This window comes from Gorilla gorilla, chromosome 14 (assembly GCF_029281585.2).
Source record: "Gorilla gorilla gorilla isolate KB3781 chromosome 14, NHGRI_mGorGor1-v2.1_pri, whole genome shotgun sequence".
Lineage (NCBI taxonomy): Eukaryota > Metazoa > Chordata > Mammalia > Primates > Hominidae > Gorilla > Gorilla gorilla.
The window spans coordinates 47,416,734-47,443,531 of record NC_073238.2 but is presented as its reverse complement, the minus strand read 5'-3'; the positions used below and the strand labels follow the sequence as shown (position 1 = coordinate 47,443,531).

Below are 26,798 nucleotides of genomic sequence, written 5' to 3'. Positions count from 1 at the left end.
CTGGTCCTTGGGCTCAGTGGGCAGGAATGAGCTGGCTAGTGATGCTTGTAGAGACCCCAATACTGAGACCACACTTAGAATCAGGCTGGTCTCTTGGTGAACCAGAAATCAATTTTCAGTGCAGAAAAACAGCAGTAACTTCTTCATTTGAAGTTGTCTTTGACTGAACTGAATGTGTGTTCCCCTTTGTCCCTCCTCACTTTTAATTTAGAGAATCTGCACATAACATTTTTCCATATTTGGATGTCACGCGGAGGGTGGGATGGCTGCTGTCATTGTTGTGATGATGGCTATTTAGTTTTGAGAAATGGCCTTAATAGCTTGCCTCTTATTCCCCAGAAATAAGGGTGACAGGCTACTTTTCTAGGGTTCTCTTCTTTGACAGATGCCCCAGCATGAATTGACTTGTGAATCACATCCCAATAGAGTCAGCCAATGAATCTCGTTACTTAAGCAAACATTTTAATTTTTTTAATCTTAGAGGTTTTACTAAGAATACACATTATTCAAAGTTAATGTCCATAGCTATAAACCATTCCTGCCCCCCGTAGCTTCTGAATAATGTGCAGTGCCAATATCATTGCAGTTACTGGGGCCAGTCTCTCTTTAGAAGCAAAAGTCTTATCAGTAGAGAGAAAGACACAGGGCACCAAAACCTCTTCCACCTCTGTGTCCATCTCAGGTCAATTTTTTAAATCTGGGAGAATGCCAAGATGAAAAACAGTGTGCCGGCAAAGGCTTGGAGGAAGAAGACTCATTTCAAGATATAAATACTGATTCTAAATGTAATTTAAATGAATAGAGCCATGCATCTCGCGTCTGTCACATGGGAGAATCGGTAGGACATCGAAGGGACTTTCACCACAGTCAGTCACCATCTTATAATGCACCCAGTCCTGGCAGGGCTTCCAGCCTTGGAATGTCCCTGCCTTTCCTTGTCAATGTGGTGTGGGAAGCACGCAGAGACCACCTCTCTGGCTCCTGTGAAAAAGGAAGGTGGTAATAGGAAGGAAAAGGGGAGAACTAGAGAAGCATAAGGAATCAAAACCTGGCTTTTCCGGAGATTTCAGAGCAAGCAAGAGCTAGTAAAAGCGAATCAATCAGAAAAGCGAGGGGAAAAGAGTGAAAAGCAAGGAGAGCAACACCAAACGAATGTTCTTTCTTCGCCAACAGCACTTCCGTGGAATTGAAAAGATTCCAGTCTGCCCAAGGCCTTGAGATCTCAGCCTCAAAGCTGCAGAAGACGAGAACATCCGCAAATAACCCCCTTCTATGCCACATTTTAATAGGAAGTACCACCCCATACTCTCCCAAGGCATTGCCCCGAGTCTCAGGGAGAAGGCTTCCTGCAGTGCGATGGGCCCTTCTCCCCGTGTTAAACACTCGCCTCGCATGTAAGCACTCATTGAAGTTGACCCTACCCCACAGAGCCTGAAACATTGCCACCCTTTTGCCTTCCACACTCCCGCATACACAGCAGTTTCTATATGATGCAACAGAGTGTCCATGTTTGCCCTTGCAGCTGGTTGTGGGTGAGATGAGGAAGTTTAGCCTTCAATTATGAACCATTTGTATTCAGACATAGTAGTGTGTGAGAGGAGCCTTGCTTTGTTGTCTGAGCTTTTATTTCTGCCCTAAATCAACTGTGCACAGAATAGATTATACCTATTCCTGATGAATATGAAGTCACCGCAGTGAGAGGCCGAACCTGCAATGCTCAGAATAAGAATCTGCTGCATACTCTTCTTATGAATCTTTCTCTTTCTCAAGAAAACCAACCTTCCTTCATTAGCTGAGCACATTTCTAAAGAAGAGGAAATGGAAGTCCTGATAAACATCATTAAGTCCCGAAAAAGATTAGCATAAACAGGATGCCAAGAGGGAGATTTAATATTATTTAGATGGAATTTGAATTCTAATGCACCACTCATGCTCAGCCTCTCCTCCTAATAGAGCAGTAAGTTTTAAAAGCCTAATCATGCTGGGAAGACTCTTAGTACTCAGTACAAGTGTCCCTGGCCCCGCTGCCTGTTTGTCACTTTTCCTGTTGCCTGCCTCAGATAAAGTGAGCAGTGCTCTGGGGCTATCCAGTGAAATTATCCTTGAGTCCTTGCCTATTTTTTTTTTTTTTTTTTTTTTTGAGATGGAGTCTTGGAGTCTTGCTCTGTCACCCAGGCTGGAGTGCAGTGGCACGATCTCAGCTCACTGCAACCTCAGCCTCCTGGGTTCAAGTGATTCTTCTGCCTCAGCCTCCTGAGTAGCTGGGATTTACAGGCACACACCACCATACCCAGCTAATTTTTGTATTTTTAATAGATATAGGGTTTCACCATGTTGGCCAGGCTGGTCTTGAACTCCTGACCTCAGGTGATCCACCTGCCTCGGCCTCCCTAAGTGCTGGGATTACAGGCATGAGCCACTGTGCCCAGCTGAGTCCTTGCTTTTTCATAGCTAGGTTTTTAGGTGAAAGACAACAGAGAGAAGACAGGAAAACTAGACCAAGGGGACCCTCATCACTCACCTTTTATCTTCAAAAGGAAATGAGAGATCACATACAAGAGAGATGCTTATAAAATGAACTCTGCATTGCTGATGGCCATTCTCCCCTTTCTCAAGAGGGTGGCTGGGCTGAGCTTTAACAGTAGATGACAGCAGGACCTGTTATGCCATTTGTGGGACCAGTGAAAAGAGAAAATGTGGGATCGCTTGTTCATAAATCATTGAGAATTTCAAAACCAAGACAGCAGAGCATTAAACTAAGTGTGTGAGACCCTGTGTGACGGCCCAGGCTGCCTGTCCATGGGTGACAGACACAAAAGTGAAGGAAAAACATTATGTCCTCCTGGGATCTTCCTCATAATGAAGCTGAGGGAGCTGGGGCTGTTGCCTGCCCATCCACTGTGATCAGAAGGATGAGCAACAGGGCAGGTATGGTGGCTCACACTTAAAATCCCAACACTTTGGGAGGCCAAGGCGGGCAGATCACTTGAAGTCAGGAGTTCAAGGCCAGCCTGGCCAACATGGTGAAACACCATCTCTGCTAAAAATACAAAAATTAGGCTGGGCGCAGTGGCTCACGCCTGTAATCCCAGTACTTTGGGAGGCCGAAGCTGCTGAATCACCTGAGGTCAGGAGTTCTAGCCCAGCCTGGCCAACATGGTAAAACCCTGTCACTACTAAAAATACAAAGGTTAGCTGGGCATGGTGGCGGGTGCCTGTAATCCCAGCTACTCAGGGGGCTGAGGCAGGAGAATTGCTTGAATCCAGGAGGCAGAGGTTGCAGTGAGCTGAGATCGTGCCATCGCACTCCAACCTGGGGGGTAAGAGCGAGACTTTGTCTCAAAAAAAAAAAAAAATTAGCTGGGCGTGGTGGTGCACACCTGTAATCCTAGCTACTTGGGAGGCTGTGGCAGAAGAATCACTTGAATCCAGGAGATGGAGGTTGTGGTGAGCTGAGATCATGCCACTGCACTCCAGCCCTGGTAGACAGAGTGAGACTCTGTCTCAAAAAAAAAATAAAAAAGGATGAACAACGGGTTTCTTCGGTTCTCCATTTTTTATGTGGAAAACTATCTCTTGTCAAAAATTCAGATCAAATCCTTGCTTTGGAAACTTTTTTTTTTTTTTTTTGAGATGGAGTCTGGCTCTGTTGCCCAGGCTACAGTGCAGTGGCATGATCTCAGCTCACTGCAACCTCTGCCTCCCAGGTTCAAGAGATTCTCCCACCTCAGCCTTCCAAGTAGCTGGGATTACAGGCACCCACCACGACGCCTGGCTAATTTTTGTATTTTTTAGTAGAGACGAGGTTTTGCCATGTTGGCCAGGCTTGTCTCAAACTCCTGACCTCAGACAATCCAACCACCTCGGCCTCCCAAAGTGCTGGGATTACAGGCATGAGCCACCGTGCTCAGCCAAAACTTTCTGAAGAAGAAATGATTATTGGAAACCACTCGCTGCCGTCACTGTGTTTTTCTATGAGGATCGAGAGGGGAAGCTCTTCTTCTGTTCTCACGATCTCTCTATGCCTTAGAAAGACCATCTTCTACTCACTGTGCCCAGTGGCTTTCCACAGCAACCACTAGAAGCCCCATCCCAAAATGGCTTAAATGACAGGAAATTCATGGTCTCACAAAACACAAACAAAAAGTCAGGAAATAGGCCAGCCATGGTGGCTCACACCTGTAATGCCAGCACTTTGGGAGGCCAAGGTGGGTGGATCACTTGAGGTCAGGAGTTCGAGACCAGCCTGGCCAATGTGGCGAAATCCTGTCTCTACTAAAAAATGTAAAAAGTAGCTGCAAGTGGTGGCAGGCGCCTGTAATCCCAGCTACTTAGTAGGCTGAGGCAGGAGAATCACTTGAATGCGCCACTGCACTCCAGCCTGGGTGACAGAGCAAGACTCCATCTCAAAAAAAAAAAGTCAGGAAATAGAACGGTTCCAGGGTTAGCTCAATCATCAGTTCATCAATAGCTTTGAAGAGAGGTTCTTTCCATCTTTCCCTTTTGCCATCTTCAGCTACTATAACTGGAATCTGATTTGAGACCACCTTTTCTTTATTAGGTTTATGAAAGAAAATTTTCCTGCTGTACTTCCAACAAAAATCCACAGAAACCAAAATATATATATACGTCTATATTTCCCATGTCCCCTAGAAGACAAGGCCAGGGCAGGAAGGTTATTGTCAGACTTTGAGGCAGCACAAATAAATCCCTGACAACCCTCTGGACATCCTAAGATCTCAGTCAGAACAAGCAGCTCAGAGCCCACAGCTGGAGAGCTGCAGACATGTCTAAAATAATTAAAATAACAATATTTGCTGAAACGAGAAAGAAATTTGGAAACCAAACAATACAAAGATAGCATCTCTGGGAGGTGTGTGTGCACACACATGACTGTGTGCCCAGAAACAGCCCGCAAGACACGGTGGACAAAAGAGGAACGTGCTCAACAATTTAAACAGAAACACTGTCTGCTTTATTCTTTTTGTAGATCCTGATCAATATTTCTCTGCTGTTAAAAAAGTAGGAATTCTTCTCAAATGGAATAATACCTGCTCATATGAGGATAAATATTTGTGAGTCACACTGAAGTATTTACCTTCAGGGCATCTCGATTATGAGAACTCTCGTACAGCACAGCCAGCCCTGTGGTGTGCACAGTCCTGGGCCTCCTTCCAAAATCAGAAAAGCAGAAGATGTAAACAAATCGGAGATGGATCTCACCCCAATAATCACTCACCTGACATCTTGAATTTTTTTCTCTTTTGACAGTATGTGCTTTCTTTCCATGCCCTTTGATGAAATTTGGAGTTGTTGCCAGTTGAAGGAAGATAAATATTGTCTAGATTCTTTGTGGCGAATCATCTAAGTATGGCAAAACTGTGCATTTTCTAGACATTCCAAACTTTAAGAATAAAAAAGAAAGTACCTCATATTTTAAGTGACAATATTATCAGCCTGAATATCCTGATGTGTGGGATTAGAGCGATAAACCTTGGAATGCAAAGAAATATTACTAAGAATTCTGTGTTTATGGCCACAAAAAGTAGCAGTGTATAATTTCCCCTGTGATCCATTCGGCTGACATATACAAAAACCTGAGTATGCTCTAATGGCTTGGAATCCTTCCCCTGCTGTTACCACAATTTAAAAGAATGAGGACTGCTCTCCATTTGTTGCAGCAATCAGGAAAGCCTTTGTCACATACCCAAACTTGAGTGGAGGCCGGCCTGGCACACAGAGCGATCAGTAAGACGACCCGTATTAGGCTTTCCTCCAGGTATAGGCGGGAAGAGCAGTGGCTGACACTAGTGGCCACTGTCTACCTGACCAGCCACTCAGGAAGGTTCTACCTTGCTTTGCAGAAGTGGGCCAACCCATGAGCCACTGGGGAATGAGAGCTGTGGAAATTGAGGGTTGAAGCAAATCAACTCCCTATAGGCATGTAAAAAATAGCAGACATATTATTTCACTATAAGCCAGGGTGCCCAGAAAAGTTCAATTCCTTTTTGGATAGCGGCTAAGTCCAGCACAGAAAGTTCCTCTAGAGGGCCTAGAGCTTAACCTGCCCCACCATTGCAGGATCTTCATTCCTGCCGGGCTCTGCTCTGCCTCACTCATTCTCATTAGGGCCACTCTGTCCTTGATGCCTTAATGCTCCATTTATTCATCAAGTAGGGGAGGAGTCTAGACTCTAAGATGAAAAAAGCACGATATGACAATATCTTGAGGTCTGAAAAAAAAGCCACCCAGGAATCATTCTCACTAGAGCCATAGCTTACTGCATAAAAACAAACAGGTAGAAAAGTAAGTGCCAAGAATTCCAAAGGAAAAAAAGTAAATAAATCCCTTAAATCAAAATATGTACTTATGATATTAGTCTGTTTCATGAACATATTCCCCATAAAACTCTCTCCTGCAGGGGCACTGGATATGGCTGTTTATCTGGGATTCTTTCACCCACCACCCACATTGTTTTCACCAAACCTCCCATTGACCAGACGTTCTCAAAATCCCCATGGCAATGTAAACCCTAAAGGGCAGGGAATTTTATCTGCTCTGCTCACTAATGACACCTAGGAACTCTAAGCATGCCTGATACACAGTGGTTACTTAATCACTACTTGTTGAATAAATGAATAAAATAATAATAACATCTGCAGTGTGATAAGATGTAACAGGTCGCAAAGCACATGCACATCTATTTCCTCACTTACTCTCCACGGTAATCCCGTGAGGTGGGGTTTTATTCTTATCTTCATTTCATAGGAGAGGAAGACAGTGTTCGGGTACTGCCTAAAGTAGCTATACTAGTAGTTCAGCATGTACTAATTGGGAGGCAATTCCAGCTCATCCAGTTCCCGTCCCATGCTTCCTCCTCCTCACAACCAAGTGTGGCCTGGCTGACACATCCCTATGGCTTTGTTTCAGGTGGGTCTTTTTCGCAAGTCAGGAGTGAAGTCTCGAATCCATGCCCTACGCCAAATGAATGAAAACTTCCCTGAGAACGTCAACTATGAAGACCAGTCTGCTTATGATGTGGCGGATATGGTGAAACAGTTCTTCCGGGACCTCCCTGAGCCTCTTTTCACCAACAAGCTCAGTGAGACCTTTCTCCATATCTATCAGTGTAAGTGGAAATAATGAGATTGGTGTTCTCGTGGGCATCCTTCCACTTTAATGAAAATAATTCCCTATAGATTGAGTTTTAATTATATGAATAATACATCAATCCATAAAGATGTATGTAATCCTGCTCTCCTCTACGGAAGTAACTTTTGCTCAAAGTTTGATGTGGAAATCCACAGGCCATTTTTTTATGCATTTGAAAATACCTTTTTGACATCAAAATATTCCTTCTCAAAAGAGTTTTGTGTACGATCTAAAACAAACTTTCAATACATTTACAAAAATTTAAAATGAAAAAGGGACACAATAGAACTTGTTTTATATATAGGTATTTATTAAAACTTATTTAATTTTTTAAAAAAGTAAGCATTTCTTTGGGATATAGGAAATTCAAAGTGACATGAATTAAAATGACACGAAATAAAAACAAATGTATTTTAGCACAAAGTATCTTCATTGGTGAAAAGTAAGCAAACCAAATCAAGTCTTAAGCTTAAATAAACTTATTTATATCTTCACTTGGATTTTTTTAATAATGTTAAGTTCTCAGCAAAGCCTGTATAATTAAAATAATCCCAGAAAATAACAATTGTTGATTAAGAAGCATATCCTACTATAAGTGGTTGCAATGGGGGTATTAGAAATAAACACGTGGGCTGGGCATGGTGGCTCATGCCTGTAATCCCAGCACTTTGGGAGGCGGAGGTGGTTGGATTGTCTGAGGTCAGGAGTTCAAGACCAGCCTGGCCAACATGGTGAAACCCCATCTCTACTAAAAGATACAAAAATTAGCCAGGCATGGTGGCGGGTGCCTGATATCCCAGCTACTCAGGAGGCTGAGGCAGGAGAATCACTTGAACCCAGGAGGCGGAGGTTGCAGTGAGTGGAGATTGCACCACTGCACTCTGGCCTGGGTGACAGAGTGAGACTCCATCTCAGAAAAAAAAAGAATGAAATTAAACACGTGACTCTTTGCTAGATATAACAATGTTAACATTACGAATTATTTTGATGGTCCAGATCCCAATTCATGGGGGACAAAAAGCCATTTGGCCCATGGACTTTGAGTTTTGAGTTTTCAGCAAAATATGCCTGAAATGGACCTTGACATGGACTTGATCCAATGTGAAGAATATCCATGCTATAGAGAATTCTGTATAAAATGTGTTTAAGGAGTCCATGATACTGCAAACTCAGAAAGGATTGTAATCAGAACCACTTGTGAAAACAGATTAAGGTGGCAACCCACTAAGTAAATATTAGTTTTTCAAAGTAAGTAGATTAAGTTAAGTTAATGGTACAAGTTGCTAGAGCCCAAACAGGGAGTTCTTGATGTTGTTGCTGTGAGAGGTTGAACTACATTTTTCAATTAAGTCTCCCTTATGGTTTGGAAGTATCAGATATGAGTCTTTATTTACATTTAATCAGTTCTTGGGTTAAAGTTGACACTAGTCTAAGGCTAAAGCCACATTACTTTCAAGAAATAAATGTCTTTGTCCCTTTCTGAGTCACAAGCAAGAAGCCAGATCAAAGCAGGCTTTGTTTTAGCTGAGCAAACATTTACAGAGCATGACTTCTGTACCGGGCACCCTGCTTAGCATGGAGGAGCATATGGATGGATGAGACTCACTCTCTGATCTTAAGGATCTTACAATTGAGGGAGATGAGGCATGAACATAAATAACTCCAACACAACAAATTTGGAGAAGTTCCATAGAAAGGTTACAAAGAAAAGTCCAAGGAGGGAGAGATGGAGAATGAGGGCTTCATGAAGGAAGTGACAACTGAAGGCTGAGATATTTGAGGAACACGTTTTGGGTACCTGCTCGGCAGATAGCATAAGCAGATGTCAGGAGAGCCCAGTGTATTCATCTGGCTTGCATGTATGGCAGACAAAGTGACACCAAATGACACTGAAAAATGATGCTGGGGCCATACAGGAAGGACATTGAATATTGGGGCAAGGAGTGTATGCTTGATTCATTAAGCATTGGGGAACCGTCGGGTGTTGTTGAGGGACTTACCAGTTACAGTGTTCTCGGCTGTAAAGACAGAACCAAATATCCAACAAACAGTCATTTAAACAGTAAGTACATTTTATTATCTCACATAATTCCAGAGTTGGGTATCCCGCAGCTCAGTGATGCCAGGGCTAAAGTCAGCCTCTATTGGCTTTCCCTTTAAGGTCACAATATAATTGTCACAACTTATAATTATCACAACTTCACAAAATCACATTCCAAGACAAGAAGAGAGTGACCACGCTTCTCTTTGGCCATGTGTCTCTTTTTATCAGGGTCATACATCTTACAGAAGCTCTCAGCATTTTTCTTGGCCCTCAGGCAGAAGTGGTTTACAGCTTCCCCCTTAAACCAAACACTGGAAAGAAGACCTGGGTTACCAGTTTTGGTTTAGGGTAGCATGGTTCATCCCTGGGTCTGAGGGAGAGACCCATTTCCCTGAGTACATTGCAGCTCACACCTGAGCAGAACATGTGTTTTCTTAATGAGGAAGAAGGGAAGAATGGGTATTGAGTTGAGCAGGTGGCCAACCTTGTATCTGCTACAGGGAGAAAGTCCATCAGCACAGTGTCATTGACCCAGGAATCTGGAAGTGGTGCACAAGAGGCACTGAACTGGACGAGCATGGAGGCTCATGGAGTCAGCATGCTAATCAAGGTTCTGAATTACCTGCAGGGACTTCCAGCAGTGAGACTGGAGAGAAGATATTCCATGCATAGACCCTAGAGTCAAAGTTTCCAAACTGCTACTGTGGCAGAGAGGAACGGTTCCTCCTCCAGTTCTCCAGAGAAGTTCTGTTTTCAGCTATGCCACTTCTTGGGTTTTTGTCAAATGATGAACTAAACTGGAGTGTTGGATGGGTAATGAAAATATTTGAGTCCTACCCATCTGGAGGAGGGAGAAGGATAGAAGAGTCAAAGACAACCATAAGGCTTTAAGGCCTGATGATTGAAAGAATGTGGAAATTGGAGGGGAGAAGGGTTCAGAATCCACAGGATTCTGAATTTGAGGTGCCAGGATCCCCCATATGATTGCAAATTATCCACACTTAGAAATTCAGACCTAGAATCATCCCCTTAGAGCCAGGAAAGGGGCAGGACCCGCAGCAGCACGGTATGTAACAGAAAGCTAAAAGAGCATAGGATCCAAAACAAATGCTGAATTTAGGTATTTGAAGCGTTTTTAGTAAATAATAATAATAATAATGGACAGGAAGTATTTTCTGAGGGATAAAAGAACAAGTGGATAGAAAGGAAATTGAGACAACATATAGAGATGACAGGCGACTCTTCAAAAATGATGGCTGGGAAAAAATGTTGGCATGGAAAAGAAGCTTAGTAATCTAAAGTTAAACAATGTATACACACTGGACACCTTACCTAGAGCAGCATATTTAAAACAATTCTGCAGATCAAGCAGAATTTGTAACACCTCTCACAAGCTTCAGATCATTAGTACCATCTGTTTCGGCTCCACCCTAAGCGAGAGTAAGAAAATGGGTTCACTCTAATTTTAACAAAACGGCTCTTCTCTGTAAACCCCAGGTATATCTTGTGCCAGTACACAATGGACATGGTGGGAGTGGAGACGGGTTTCAGACCACTGAAGGCATGCTCAGGCTTTTCTAGGAACCTGGATTTGCTAATCAGGGCCAGAGTGTGGTCAGCCCTGGGATGTGACATCATGCCTCCTGCATGAGACTGCAGCGAATCCAGCTCGATAGCCCCCCAGGACCACAAAGCCTGGGGCCAGCCAGGACCCCCTCAGAAGGTCACACCTCAGCCCTTCTAGAACAGCCAGCTCTGAGTTTGTTTTTATCATGCACTCCTGCCAGTAGCAAATATCTGAATGTGTATTTATGTTTAGTAATATAAATATACTGGATGTACTCTAATGTACTATGCACATGATAAAGCACACCCAATCAGTATTTTTAATGGGTAAGAGAAAAGATAAACACACGTGGGAGTGCTAATGATTTCTTCTCACACCTCAAGAGACTGTCAGGAGCACACCTCCCCACCCCTTGAGAATTCAGACACCCTCGTGTGCAGGCCCCTGATCCAGAACATGGCATTTTAAGAAAGACAACAGTGTTGGCAGAAGCAAGCTCCTGACGGTGTCTTTCACAGTGAGAGGACTAAAGTGATCATGAAATAAACACAGCCACAGGTGGGAGCAGCAAAAGGCAGCACCTATCACTCATTTGGTGTGATTTCCATTTAGTTCCCCTCATATTGTTGGAACCAATTCCCTGGTAAGCCTGCATAACCAGTACCCACTACCACAAGGACCACCCTCAAGGGTAATGGCTCTGAGAAGGGCCAGACATCCCCCATAACCTTAGGCTGCCTGGTTCTTCTTCTCCAAGCACAGCCTCCATTTCCGTAAACCCCAAGATTATGGAACAGGTGACGCTGGGTCTCCACATGAAGTCAATAGCAGGCATCCTGCAAAGCAAGTCCTGGGAGATTTGTAGGAAAAAGGAAGATGTACAGGCTTCCCCTCGAGAAGCTGGCCCTCTAGGAATGAGGTCAGAGGTCCCACCAGCTCAACACCACTCCCGGTGAATTGTGTGGCACTGGCATCATGGCCTGGCTGGCAGGGGTGGAGAAACGCAAGGCGAGGCTACTATTCCCTAACCCAGTGGTTTTCAAACCATGTCCCACGAAGCCTTGGGCATCCTGAGAGTGGCTTCCCAAGCTGTCTGTCAGGGAGGATGGGCAAGAGGGATGCCAGGTTGACAGAGTCCTAATCACCAACTTCACCCAGAAGCCTTCTGAAAGCAGGTGAGTGGGTTGATTGCTCAGAATACAGAAAACCAGGATGGTGGTGCCCCTTTCTAAACCCTGCTTGGCCATCGAGACTGTGGGATCCAAAGTTCAATTGCAAGGGTTGGGACTCAGCTCTGCCTCCCATGAGCTGCGAGGCCTCAGCAATTACTGACTTCTTTGTGCCTTTCCTACTGTTCTGGTTGTTGTTGTGGATGATGACTCTGGGTGTGTGTTCACACGAGGAAGGTGGAGCTTACACAGTGCTTCCCAGCTGGCTCTTTCTATGTCTGCTCCTCCAATGACCTGGCATCCACTTTTCCTCAGATGTCTCCAAAGAGCAGCGGCTGCAGGCCGTGCAGGCTGCCATCCTGCTACTGGCCGATGAGAACAGGGAGGTCCTGCAGACGCTCTTGTGTTTCCTGAATGACGTCGTCAACTTGGTGGAAGAGAATCAGATGACGCCCATGAACCTGGCAGTGTGTCTGGCCCCCTCCCTCTTTCATCTTAATTTATTGAAGAAAGAAAGCTCTCCACGGTGGGTTTTTTTCTCAGTAACAACAGTAATCCCAAAGCAGGCATTCCTACAGTTCATAAGACTAGATGGATGGATGGATAGTAGATATGAATGGATATATAGATAGACAGATTATAGATAGGTAGGTAGATAGATCGACGATAGGTACATGATAGATTGATAGATAGTTGATACATAGATGATAGATGACAGCTAAATAGATAGATGATAGATAAATAGATGGTAGATGATAAAGAGAGAGATAAATAGATGATTCATAGGTAGACAATAGAGATAGATAATAGATTATAGATAGATAAAATGTGTCTCATGCTACATTTCAACTTCAGGATTTGTCAACACTCTTTTCATAATCAGAAAATCTTGTGAGGCACCCTAATTCACGGGGCTCAGATTCATAAAATTATTGAGCTAGCATTGAAGAATGCCAGTTGTGATCCAGAAAGCTTGAGTTTTATGTTGTCTGTGTGAGTGAGGAGGAAAACATACACAAAGTAGTATTTTACAATTTTTAAAAGGCTATATTTAAGACCAAAGCACAGGAGCTTGCAGTTAAGAGGTTTCAAACTTTGGAAAAACAGATTAATTTTGTCCCCTGCTGTTCTTCCTCCCGTTTAGTTTTCCAAGATTTTTCCTTGTGAACTGTCAGACTGTTAGCCTGATTCAGATATCTAAGATATGTGATCATTGTTTTTATTTGGAAACGCAAAAGCCTGGGATCTGGATAGCATCTGGGTATAAACAGAAAACAAAAGTGATGAGTTTGGTATTGTGACAAGCTCGTTGGTGTGGGATCTGCTTAGCACACTCACATTCAATTACAGAGTCATACAGAAGAAATATGCCACCGGGAAGCCAGATCAAAAGGACCTCAACGAGAATCTGGCAGCAGCTCAGGGGCTAGCGCACATGATCATGGAATGCGACAGACTTTTTGAGGTGAGCAAAAGGCTCGAACCTCCGCCTCCCTAGTAGCTCTTGGAACTAGATAAGACGCTTGGGATTGTTGCTACATTTATGGTTTCTATCTGTTTGTTCCTGATTTTATAATGACAATAGTATATGCTATAGTTCTGGTGTTTGCTTCCAAGAAAGCTGAGGAGCTAGCTATACAATTGAGGCTTTGATAAAGACACTTGGGATTACCATACTGATGGTTTTTATGCAAACAGTTGCATCACCTGCCATTATCAGGTTCAAGGCCAGTCAGCCAATTACGTTCTATTTGATTTTACCTTGGGGCTTGATTAGGTTAAACATCTGTGTGAGTGTGTGTATGATACTGAGGAATCTTTGTTGCTAAGAACCAATGACAGCTTATGAATACAGCCACAGATATGTAAAAGAAGTAAGTGAACCAGACTTGTGGTATACTTTTGTGATAGAATTGGCATTTGTCAATGGGAAAAGTGTGCTAAAAAAGTAAAGCTATTCCCAAGTCATGTTTGATGTTTCCCTTCACAAGTCTGTCTGTTTTAAGTGTTATTCATAGTGGGTAAAATTGTCTGAGCCCGTATTTTGCCAAACTGAATAAAAAGGCATTAAAGGTAAAATAAAAGGGAAGTGGAAATAATAAAGGGGAAGTCATTGCAATGTTTTGAATAATAAATACAGCCTCAGAAACATGTTTGTATTTCCTGACTTTAGGAAGGCCCCTCCCGGCCTTGGCAGTGATCTTAGAAAAACATCTCTGGCCGTGTGGCCCTTGGCCTGTGGCTCAGAGCCGGGTTGTGGGTGAAATGGCTTTGCTTTCTTTGAGTCTCGGCGTTTCTTTGGCTCAGTGTGTTGCCCTTTCATGCATCCGTTGGTCTAGGTTCCACACGAGTTGGTGGCCCAGTCTCGTAACTCGTATGTGGAGGCTGAGATCCACGTGCCAACCCTGGAAGAATTGGGGACGCAGCTGGAGGAGAGTGGGGCAACTTTCCACACTTACCTGAACCATCTCATCCAGGGCCTCCAGAAAGAAGCCAAGGAGAAGTTCAAAGGATGGGTCACGTGCTCCAGCACGGACAATACAGATCTTGCTTTCAAAAAGGTAATCTCAGAGGATGGAAAAAGATCACCCCCAGAAAGCCACAGCTAACAATCAGACATTTGTTTTTGCATTGAAAACAGCTGCTGTGTCCACAGGGCTTGGCACACACGCGGACAGTTAAGGCACATGAACCATTCAAAGAACTCAGTCCAGAGATCTGTTGCCTATAATCAGAGAGTAAACTATGGAGCCGGACAGCTGGATCCCGGTCCTGTCTCTCCCCCGTAGCTGTGTGATGTTGGGCAAGTCACACACCTCTCTGTGCCTCAGTTTTCCCATTTGTGAAATGGACATTGTAAGAGTACCACTGTCGGAGGAAGGCTAATTTACAAACCAAATGGCTTAGAATAGTGCCTGGCACACAGTAACCACCAGGTGTGTTGGTGATTATTATTTTTATCATCATTATTATTCTTTTAAGCTTAAGGACTAAAATGTTAAAACTGAGGTATGTAGTATCACTCTCAATTTACATAATCAGTGATGGTTTTTGAACAGCCAGCAAGGTATGATAGCAAAACTAAAAGCCCAAACAAAAAATATTGGACCCATATCCCAGACAGCCTCTTCAGCTTCTGACGTTGTCTTTCCCAAGGTGGGCGACGGGAACCCGCTGAAGCTGTGGAAGGCTTCTGTGGAGGTGGAAGCACCCCCCTCGGTGGTCCTGAACCGCGTGCTGAGAGAGCGCCACCTGTGGGACGAGGACTTTGTGCAGTGGAAGGTTGTGGAAACTCTAGACAGGCAAACAGAGATCTACCAGTATGTGCTGAACAGCATGGCTCCCCATCCTTCCAGAGACTTTGTGGTTCTCAGGTGAGCCTGACTCTAGGGTTTATGATGTTCTGTTCCAAAGGCAGGACGCGAACTGTAGATGTGAGCACTTCCTGGTATCTCCCACCAAAGTCCAGCCTCCACGGGGAACACTAAGCCGGCTCTTGTTTCCCTCAGTGACATCTGAGTTTTCTGTGTTGATGCCCGACTTCCTGTGTCTTTTCACCCAGCCTACAGCTCTGCCTGGGCTCTCTGATTGCCCCTCTCCTTGTGGAGCACACAGTTTATTAGGCCATAAATATTATTCATTTCCTCAGAGCAGACGGCCCAGAAAAGCTGCTGTTTGTCCGGTTGCACTTTCTGCCAAATTATGCAAATGGATCTGACTGGCTTTTCTTCTGATTTTGTTTTTCTCCCCTGGGAAAGTGTGTGTAACTCTCAAGACTGGAGTAGGTTTGACTTCAGAACTCATCTGTATAACTTCAGATGCTCATAGCTATTACTATGCTCAGAAACCTTGACACTGCCCTGGAGGTCCAGAAAATCTTGTTGATTCTGTGTCTGCCAAGGAAATATTTCTTCTGATTGATGTAAGGGTTGAGTTCCAGACCCCTGTTCTTGGGGTTTGGAAGGGGATGCTCAACCAATGATAGAAAGTTTGCACAGTAGAGATGCAGTATTGCATCAGCCAGAACAGAAATCGAGGGTACTAAAGAACCTGAATAGAAGGTAATTAGATCAATATATCCTTTTTTATTGAAAATCTTGGCAAACCTTGTCTCATCTCACAGATCAGCAGTGTAAAAGGAACCTATTGTGAAACTCCCAAATGTATATTTAAAACGCTTTCTTTATGAAACCAGTTTTGATGGCAAACTAAAGGTTACTTTTCACATGAGCTCTTTATGACTTTGGAATTGGCCCATGGAACCTTGACTTTTAAAGGTCAATTTTCCCTAAATATATGTATTTATCTCTGCTTCCTTGGGATCCTGCTGGAGAATGCAGGCAGTTTATAAGGGTGGCATATTACCAAAGTTATTAGGACATTAGTCATCTGGTGGAATTAAACTTCATGCTTTCATTCCACAAGTGGAAAGTTGAATATCTGTTGCAGGATGGCTGCCACAGGAATGGGGCCATGCCATAGCGTGCCTCCTCCCTCCCTCCAGAGGAGTCTGAGGGCCTGAGTCTGTGTGTAGAACCTCCCTCCTTCCATCCATCCGGCAACCCCACCAGCCTGCTATTTATCAGTGCTTCGTTCCATCATGACCACGTGCCAGGCACTGCGATAGGCTCTGGGTATGCCAAGGGAATGCAGCAAACCACTCTCCTGCTCTCTTGGGGTTTGTATTTCACTGGGGAAAGTCCATAAAAAATAAGAAAGGGAGATGGGCTTACTTATCCTGGGAGGAATAAGATAGGGAGATAGTAAGGGATGGAATTTTAAATAGAATGGTCAGGGCGGGGTCTTGCTGCACTGATTTTGATCCAAGACTTGAAGAAGTGGAGTGGACCATGTGGCCCTGAAGGAGAAGAGGTGCAGCCCTCCACGGGCTAACAATGAACCAGATCTGGTTCCCAACAACAGGAGTTCCTTATGTGTAGGATACAAGGAGGTGGAAAGTGATGAGTGTGGTGAGGAGGCACGGGGCTGAGATGCCTCCTGTCTTCAGAGCATCTTCCAGTCTAGGCTAGCACGTATGAGGCTGGTCACCTTTCAGGATTGCTGCATTTGTCTCTCATGTCACACCCATTGCTAGCTCCTCGGGAGCTTCCGCTGAGAGTTGCTGGAGATTCTCCCATTTATCCCAACAAATCTCTACAACTTTCAGTCGTCACGATGTATCACATCGTCGTTCATGAAAAGAGTAGTCACAGCATGGAAGTCGCTGAGCATTTGTGTGGGGCTTGGTTATTCCCAAGTTCTTGTCAAGCACATATCACCATTTCTCTTCCTGGTGTAGGAGGACAGGGTGAAATCATGGAGGAGATGACTTAGTAAGGGAATAGAATTTGTGGAGTAAATCATGGGAATTCTAATAATGCAATCTATTGTGATAGATCCCTGGGGTAGAAAGGGAAGTTAGAGGTTGTTACAGAGATGTTCGCATAGCTCCTGACTCCCATCCACAACCTTTTTTCAAGGGGTAGCCACCTCTGCTTGAATAGCTCTAGGAACAGGGAGCTCACTGCCTCCCAGGGCAGCACATTTCATTTCTGAACAGTGCACATTGTTAGACAGTGCTTCTCTCCTGCACAGAAATGTACTTTCCTATCTCTGCCTTCTGGAGTCAAATCAACCATATTCATTTCTTCTCCCACTCAAGAGCCACTCAAGTATGTGAAGACAATAAGCAGGCCCACATATGTTTCTTTTCCTTCAAGCTAAGCATACCAGTTCACTTCTCCTTGAGCATGCCCTCGTCCAGGAAGCCTCCATATTCCTCCCGCAGCCCCTCCATGTGATCCCAGAGCCCTCCGTGTATAATCTTACCAGTGCATTTACCTCAGTGCTTTTAGAATTCTGTTTAGAGTGTCAGTATTTTTCCTCCTGGGCTGTGTATATCTTTATGTCCTTGGTGGCTTCTCAGAGCCTGGCATGTCTATCTGCTTAATTGATGTCTGCTGAATGAATCGAATGAGTGAGTTCTAATAATAAACTGTAAAACCACCTCTTCAAGAATGGGCAGGAGCCTCTGCAGCCAAGCAGAGCTGGGGATTCCAAATGCAGATCTGAAAGCTGCAAGACCATTTCTGGCCTCACCGTCCCAAAGCTGAGATCCTTGCTTTGAAATTCTCTGTATAAACTTTACACAAGCTTATGAAAGCCATTAGCTTAATCCAAGTCACTAGCATTGGAATCTGAGCCCAGGTTGTTGGCAGGAAAATATAAACACAAACCTTAGCTCTGTGTTCAGGTTCTTCTTCCTCCCTCAGTCATGACTCTGATGTGCGGATTGTTTTGCTACAGGACCTGGAAAACTGATTTGCCCAAAGGAATGTGTACCCTGGTGTCCCTCTCCGTGGAGCATGAGGAAGCCCAGCTCCTGGGTGGTGTGCGAGCAGTGGTGATGGACTCGCAGTACTTGATAGAACCGTGTGGCTCTGGCAAGTCAAGACTGACTCACATCTGCAGGATAGACCTGAAGTAAGTGCTGACTCCCCTAATGGCAGGCTCAGATCTTGGGAGTCTCAGCTTGTACAGCACATCCAGCAGGGATGTCACCCTGATTTCTTATTTCACTGTATTTGTTTCCTCATTGCCATTAGTGTGCTTTCATAGGTGGATATGTATGCCTCCCCTCTGTCTTTCCCCCTTTCCTGAAATTCTGACATTTCTCCTGCAGCTCTTTGTCTTTCTTTATTTTCTGTTTTATGCCTACTTATGTTTCTGTCTTTCTTCCATGAAACACACACCAGAAACAGAGCCTGACACATAGTAGGTACTCAGTAAATCAGAGTTTCCTTCTCTTGTGTTTCTTTTTGAGACAAGGTCTCGCTCTGTCACCCAGACTGGAGTGCAGTGGCACCATCAGGGCTCACTGCAACCTCCACCTCCTGGGCTCAGGTGATCCTCCCTCCTCAGCCTCCCCAGTAGCTGGGACTACAGCTGCCCACCACCACACTCAGCTAATTTTTGTATGTTTTTGTAGAGACAGGGCCTCGCCATGTTGGCCAGGCTGGTCTCAATCTCCCAACCTCAGGTGATCCGCCCACCTCAGCCTCCCAAAGTGCTGGGACTACAGACATGAGCCACTGTGCTCGACCATGTATCTCTTTTATGCCTGTCCCCTTTTGCTGCTCCCTCTGGTAGTTCTTTGAGAAGTAAGTAACTTACATCCAACCCCTTCAAGGCATTCATGATGCTAAACCCAGTTCTTGGTCTGGGTAGACAAAACGGAGTTTTCACAGTAAATTCTGGATTTCATCTGAATCTTTTCATTTTACCCCAAGATGTTGGTATCATTTTAAAGCACCTGATGAGTACTCAAATGACAGCATGAATACTTAGCAGCCAGGACATTTTCAAGGCCCCTGATGGCAGAATGAGGTCCTGAGCCCCTCAAGGCAGCAGCCCGAGCTGTCTGCAGGTGCACTGGTCATCGGGGCCCAAGGGCAGCCCTGTCCACCACAACTAATTGCTGTGATTTGGAAAAAAAACTTTCCCACTTCCTTTCTGATTTCTTTCCCCACAGAGGTCACTCCCCAGAATGGTACAGCAAAGGCTTTGGACATCTGTGTGCAGCAGAAGTTGCCAGGATTAGAAACTCTTTCCAGCCCCTCATTGCTGAGGGCCCAGAAACTAAAATCTGAGTTTTGCCCAGTGTGACATCAAACTCAGGGAAGAGGAAACTAAAGTGACAAGTGTGGCAGAGAGTGTGCATGTGAGAAAGCGAGAGAAAGAGGAACTGAAGGACGTGGTTAATGCCTAAAAATGGAAACGTTAAGAAGTCGGAATGTTGGAGATGCAAGAATTTCCAAGAACTTTCTTAGCCTTCCTGGAGATGGCTACATCACTACTAATATAATTTTAAAATGAGAACTTTATATATATTACTTAAAATTAAATGGATTATTCCTTGTGCATTGCCTAATTTGCTATTTAAAGGCTTCTAAGAAGCGTATACCTAACTGTAAATAAATGTATGTATAGCATATGTACATATGTGTGTATATCTCCATCTTTACTGTATATATGTAAAATACCAATTTTATATAGAATTGTGTGTTTTGAAAATGACGGTGTCTGACTCAGTGAGTCCCTTCCTCACATAGTTCTTTCCAAGTGGCTCTGGGCCCCATCTCTCCACTGTCCTGTAAGCTGTGCAGAACCTGCTGCTAACACCAAGGTGTGAACATGCCCTGATGCCTAACCAAAGATTAGTTAACCAAAGGAAAATAACATTAAAGGAGACTTATGTGTTAATGCTTTGTTTCTGTTATTCAAAAACTGAGAGTGGAGATCTGGGATAAAGCAAGGAAATAATAATTACTCCTCCTTAAAGCAAATGGGGGGGTGAGAAGTCATTACCAAATTTAAAGCTAGATGAGGAGTTGCCACTGGGCCCAGTAAGATGGAATTTCAGTGAGATATGGACCACCGGAGTCAGCGAGAGTGACTGAAACAGAAGCGATACCTCTCACTCCCATGCCCATCACTACAGACCCCAAGTCAAGATGAATATCATAGCCTTTACTTATTCACAGCCAAAGTGAGCCCCTGTGTTGTCTCAAGTTTTTATAAATACATTTCATAATGTTATTAAATGTCATTCTATTTGACCAGTGGCCTATTTGGTCACAGTTAATTGGTGTTTTCCTATTGCACTGAATTCAACTCCAGACACCAGACAAAAGGAGATGATGGCCATTCCGTTCAAATCCTAGATCATTACAGCTTCAGGGAATTCATATTTTGCTATGTGTAGGATACTCTTAAAATGTAATTCATTAAACTTTTACAATCTGAAAGACAGGGTTTTTAACTAACATGAGACCAAAACTATGTTCTTTGATTAGTTTTAGAAAGTATAATTGGGTTTATTAATTCTTCTGTGTTTCTTCACTAGCCAGTCCAAGCTACCTATGCATTTGACCCAACCTTATTTATTATTGTACAGATGAAGCAAATTGACTCCCTTTAGCCAACTGCTAATGGATCGAATGTGCTTTTTATTGTAATTCAACAGCTATGGAGAGAAAGATAACTTATCGTGTGTTTGATTTCAGGGAGAGAGATTTTCTTTGGTCATCCGTAATAGAGATTGATAAGATTTAGCAACTGGTGTTGGAGAAAAAAAGAAAAGAAAATGAGTGTTTTCAGGTTTTTTTGTATTATATGCATTTATATAATGTTTCTGTTATCAGCAATGTGCAATTATTTTATTGAGAGGAATAAAAAAGCTTTCTATGAGTTTGGTATGGTGCGAGGAAAATCTTACAGTTTGAATTATGACCTAGAAATTTTTCATTCCCATGTCTACCTAAGAAGGTAGCAGTAAATCCATAATTTACCTTTTGGGCAATGCTTTGTGAGCAAAACAAAGTCACTTCTGCCATAACATCTTGAATTTAACCATATATGCCAGATTACTTTATATGCATCAACAAGATCACCAGTGAAGTTTAATCTAGCTAAACACTGGTCCTGCTCCTGAGATGGGATCCTATGTGTTTGGAAAACGTGATAGGCACACGAGGATGAGTGGCTTTGTATCGCCCAGAGAGGTGCTTGTCCAGATTTCACATGCACATGAATTGCCTGGGGATCTTGTGAAACTGCAGACTCTGCTCCAAGTAATCTGGGCTGGGCCTGAGATTCTGCATTTCTAAGGAGTCTCAGGGATGCCTATGCTGCTGGCCTAAAACCACACTCAGAAATGAGGACCTAGAAGATCCCTGAAACAGAATAAGAACAAATGTGATTGTATTTCTGATTCTCCCTCTCTTCGAATTATCTGACTTTTTTGTTTTTGTGCACATAGTAATCATATCACCGCTGCATAACAATACAGTGCATCTTTTTAAAAAAAGGAAAAGGGAAAAAAAGGAGAAAAAACGATGCATCAAGCTTGTTTGTCAAATACCACAGTATTTTATTCATTGTTATCTTGCCAATGGAAATAAAGTATGATACTGCATTTAAATATTATATTTATACCTCATGTATATTTTTACCTCAATTGTTGATATCAATCATCAATTGTAAATAAATAATTGCCAAGGCAAATAAATTTATATATATTAAATATTTCCTATTTTCTATAAAATAGATGTTGATTTTCATGCTTCATCTTTAAATGGAAAATTTGCTTCATGAGGAAGATTTCTCCCAAGATAGCCTGCCATGACTTTGACTCCTTGGTACCATCTGTAGTCAATACTGTCTTCAAATACAAGGAAGTTGTTGTCAACAGACATTCACTATCAGGCGGGGTGCCTTAACCTGGATCTAAGGAATTAAAGTGATGGGTGGGGATTTTTTTTTCTTAAATTTCATTGTCCTTAAATCTGGAAGTTATAAAAACATATTCATAATATTTTTATCAAAGGTTTAGTAAACTCTTTAGCTACATTTTATTTTTGTTAAGTGGACAAGAAATCAAGATATGATGAAATGACTTACAGCCGCACTACTAGACCATGAAAAGTAGCCACAAATGACTCTAAATCTCTTCCCTTCTACCCTTGAAATCTGAGGATCTCTTCTAAATATCAGCCGAGAGAGCCCTTAAGAAAGCCGGGGCTCTCAAACATTCTCAGGCACAGGCTTCCAAAGCCACAGAAGCCCAGAAGACTGTATGCCCCTACAAAAGTTGGCCCAACTCTGCTCTCTTATCTCATGCACACCTTCCCCTCTTACTTGCAAGTTTTGCTTTCATAGTAGGCAAAGGGGGAATTCAATGGTGCTTTTTCTCGTCTACATGAAGGAAAAGAATGTGATGGTCATTCTAGCAGCCGCAGGCTACAGATGTCCTGAGAGTATGGATCATATGAATTCAAAGGTGATTCTTGCTAATTACTCTGATCTCATCACCATATATGTATCAAAACATGCAGTGACTATGTACCCCACAAATATGTACTATTATTATTTGTCAACTAAAAGAACTTTGAAAAGGAAAAAAAGTTTTTTACATTATTCCAAACACTCTTCATGAAATTCTTAGACATAAAATTGTTCCACCTGTGTCTTTTGATATTTGGTTACAGAAAAACTGGACATACGGTTCCTTCTCAGGAAGATAAATGTAAAGGTTTAAAACAGACCCCAACCAAATGGAGTGTCACATTCTGACACGAACGCAAAATCAATGAGTGCTGACTGCACAAGCAGTGAATAAACACCTGACCTTGCGACACTGGAATGTTGCAAAGTCATGAGGTTTAAACAACTGATGATGTACAATTTTTGACATTCCATAGGCAGACTATATCCCTTGTAGGTTTTCTTAAAGACAGTGTTTACTTTCATTTTAATAATCCCACTCATCAGCCTCCTAGATGTCACCTAGTTTATATCCTTCTGGTGCACAGCTGAGGCTCAAAATTCCCAGCAATATTGTATCTCTGCAGAAAACTTGCTTGCATAAGACTTTTATTCACTCAGCACACATTTATTCAACAGTGAATAAGAGTGGGACACAAGTAGGCAGAGGCGTTAATACAAAGAAGACATAATGTGGGGGCAGAAACTGTGATACATGGTCAATTTTCATTGTTTGTGGTAGTTCCTTTCTATAAAGTTGTTGCGAACACTGAATTAGTGAATACTGAACAATTGCTCCTAGGAGAGATACAGGATTAGGTTCCTGTGAGCCTCAGGTCACAATATTTTTGTCAACCCATCACTACATAACCTTGTTTTATTGTGTTTCTGTTTAAGACACCTTATTTAATATATAGTTCTTATAAGTTAGTTATCTGCAGTATTTCTTTATAATAAAACCCTAGCAGAGAAGGATTTAACATTTCCCTGATGCTGGGTAGCGTAACTGTAAATTTCTTGGGCTTTCAGCCTCTCAACAGTACTCTTTTTACTACACTTTAAAAATCATTTGTCATTTTATGACACAAATTTAGCTGTTTTTCTGTCTTTTCCATAGTTTCTTCATGCACTATAAATATCACTTCAGCACTTTCCAGAACAGCCTCATGTACATATTGGTGAACTTCCTTTTCTGGATGTACTATATTGTTGATTTATTAACAATGAACTCACACCAATAGCCCTATAACTCAAGCATGAACGAAGCTCATCTAACATACATATTTTCTCCATGAGGCATACCCCCAGCCTTCTTGTACTTAGGAACATTAGACAGCACTTTAGTGCAACATCTGGGGGTCATTTGAAAAGTGAAATTACCACCCAAAAGCACAAAAATTTGAAAAAAATGGCAATTATAGACTGTAAAAAGGGCACGTTTATAGTATGTGAGCCGAAACAAGAAGGAAGCAAGCACACTGACCTCAGCTGGGAATGTGCATTCACATCAGTGACTCCCATCTGTTGACACTCTGAAAATGCCCAAAAATGACCATAAAATCACTGCATGTATTGATCTGAGGGTTACAAATAAGTGTTAGTGAGTAGATGAATTCACAAATGTAGAATCCACAAATAATGAGAAGGGTCTATACATACAACACCCAGTGACAGATTACTGTGAATTCTACAAGAGCCCAGGGGAGTCAAAGGACAGGACGTCTCACCTGAGCTGGAAGAGCTTGGACTTTATCTGTTAAGCAAACTAGAGCCAAGAGGCAGAGAAATGAACTTGCACTAGTTTTGCTGAAAGAGATTTAAAATGGACTTGGAATCCATTAACACAGACTTGCAGTATTAACAGTAAAACAGACTTGGACTTAAGACAGACCTGGAGCATTACTAGGCACAGGAGCAGGGTTGTAAAGTTACACCCGTCTTTGCCAGTGTTCTTCACCCCTTTTGTTTCCACATTAGATGTATTAGAGGTGTCTCACCACCTGCCGTTCCTGAGCTGAAACTAATCCATGATAACTTCCCTTTCTTTTTATTTTATAACTCACTCCTTTCTCCTATTTAATGTAGAATATTTAGGAAAACTTGGCATTCATTTGATTAACCTCAGAGAAGATACTTTTAAAACCAAAATAACACCTTCGATGCCACACATGACCTGGAGAGAACCAGATCAGTCTAGGTGTTACGTGATCCTAAGATGCCAAGAGCTGATAAGATGAGATTACTGGTGAGATCCCCAAGGACAAACCCCAAATCAGCAGCAAAGATTGGGTTGCCAGGCTTATGCCTCCTTCTCTTGCTATCATGCCCATTGCTTGCCACAGGAGGTAGGCTTATCCCAGTGATGAGTGAGTGCTAAGCCCAAACCACTCCTCACTGCCAGAGGAAGTCTTTAATCGGCAGAAGCTAAGCTTGAGTTGTCAGTTTGCCTCTGCCCACAACTCCAGCATGGCCAAGACATGGAACTAAAATCCTTTCCATAGGCCAGACTAGTCTGTCCTTTCCTGGCTAGCTGGCTAGCTTGGGCCCCTGAGGGTGCAAAGGAGATGCTTTGGGTTGGTAACCTGAATGACTAGTGGTTTTGTTGAGGATGGACTGGCATGATGAAGGGCAGAGTGATCTGTGAATCCAATTAAAAGACTGTTGTAATAGTCTAGGTGAAAAATGCTTGTGGGCAAAGAAGTGGATAGCTTTTAAAACATATTTCAGAGCTATAATAGAACTAATAAGATCTATATACTAGCTTGTTTTGAAATGGTGGGGGAAAGGAATTATCTCAAAATGACTCTGGATCTTCTAGCTTGGAAAAACTTTGTGGTAAATTATTTAACTGATATAGGGACAAAGAAGAGGAGAAGCAGATTCAGGGGGGGCAGCAGAGCAGGGAGAGAGCCAGGTTAGAAAGGATGGCCAAATGAGCTCTGATCACACAATGCTTGTGGTGACTGTGAACCATCCAGGTGGAGATGCCCAGCAGCATCTGGGCATATATATAGGTCTGTGATGGTTAATTTTGTGTCAACTTTAGTAGATTATGGGGTGCCCAGATTAAACATGGTTTCTGGGTGTATCTGTGAGGGTGTTTCCAGATGAGATTAGCATTTGAGTAGACAGAGTCAGTAAAGTATAGTTGATCCTTGAACAACACAGGTTTGAACTGTATGGGTTCACTTATATGTGGATTTTTTTTGACAAGTATATTGTAAAAATTTTTGAAGATTTGTAACAATTTGAAAAACTCACAGACCGTGTAGCCTAGAAATATTTAAAAAGTTAGGTATTCATGGATTCATAAAATATATGTAGATACTAGTCTATGTTATCATTTTCTAACATAAAATATATACCAATAAATTATTAACGGTTATAATTTATCAAAATGTGCACACAAACACAGACTTACATGGTGTCATTTCCAACTGAGAGAAATGTAAACACAAAGAGACAATATTAAATCACAATTGCATAAAATTTATTGTAGTACATAATATACTACTGTAATAATTTCATAGCCACCTCTTGTTGCTATTTCAGTGAGCTCAAGTGTTACAAGAACTTCTTAAAGTTCCATGTGATGCTCATCATCTCCATGTGAGTAGTCTGTCTCTCCAGTAAAATGCATATCACAATAAAAAGTAATCTCTTGCAGTTCTTAAGTGTTTTTCAATGTGCAATATTGTAAACCTTGACTAACACCAGGGGACCCATACGAAGTACCACTAGTGATGCTGGAAGTGCTCCTAAGAAGCAGAGAAAAGTCATGACATTCCAAGAAAAAGTCGAATTTCTTGTTACGTACCATAAATTAAGGTCTGCAGCTGTGGGTGCCCATCATTTGAAGATAAATGAACCCAGTGAAAGGACCACTGTGAAAAAAAAGAAAGAAAAGAAAAAAAGGAAAAGGGAATTCATGAAGTTGTGGCTGCAGCTATACCAGCAAGACATGAAAATCTTAGCACTTTTAGTGAAATACCTTTTAATCATATATTGAAAATGTAGCTTTTATGTGTGTGCAGGATTGCTA

General features: G+C 42.6%; 1 protein-coding gene across 7 annotated transcripts in view; it reads left to right on the top strand.

The window, feature by feature from the left end:
• STARD13 (StAR related lipid transfer domain containing 13) overlaps positions 1-22,018 on the top strand; it is a 572,996-nt gene extending 550,978 nt beyond the window's left edge. For all 7 annotated transcript variants that reach the window (XM_055360572.2, XM_063697258.1, XM_055360571.2 and 4 more), the window contains 7 exons: positions 6,931-7,129; positions 12,248-12,458; positions 13,283-13,397; positions 14,272-14,493; positions 15,089-15,306; positions 18,239-18,415; positions 19,464-22,018. In XM_055360572.2, coding sequence (XP_055216547.1) covers positions 6,931-7,129; positions 12,248-12,458; positions 13,283-13,397; positions 14,272-14,493; positions 15,089-15,306; positions 18,239-18,415; positions 19,464-19,581 — 1,260 coding nt within the window. In that variant the 3' untranslated portion in view covers positions 19,582-22,018. The remainder of the gene's footprint in view (positions 1-6,930; positions 7,130-12,247; positions 12,459-13,282; positions 13,398-14,271; positions 14,494-15,088; positions 15,307-18,238; positions 18,416-19,463) is intronic.
• The last annotated feature ends 4,780 nt before the right edge of the window (positions 22,019-26,798 follow it).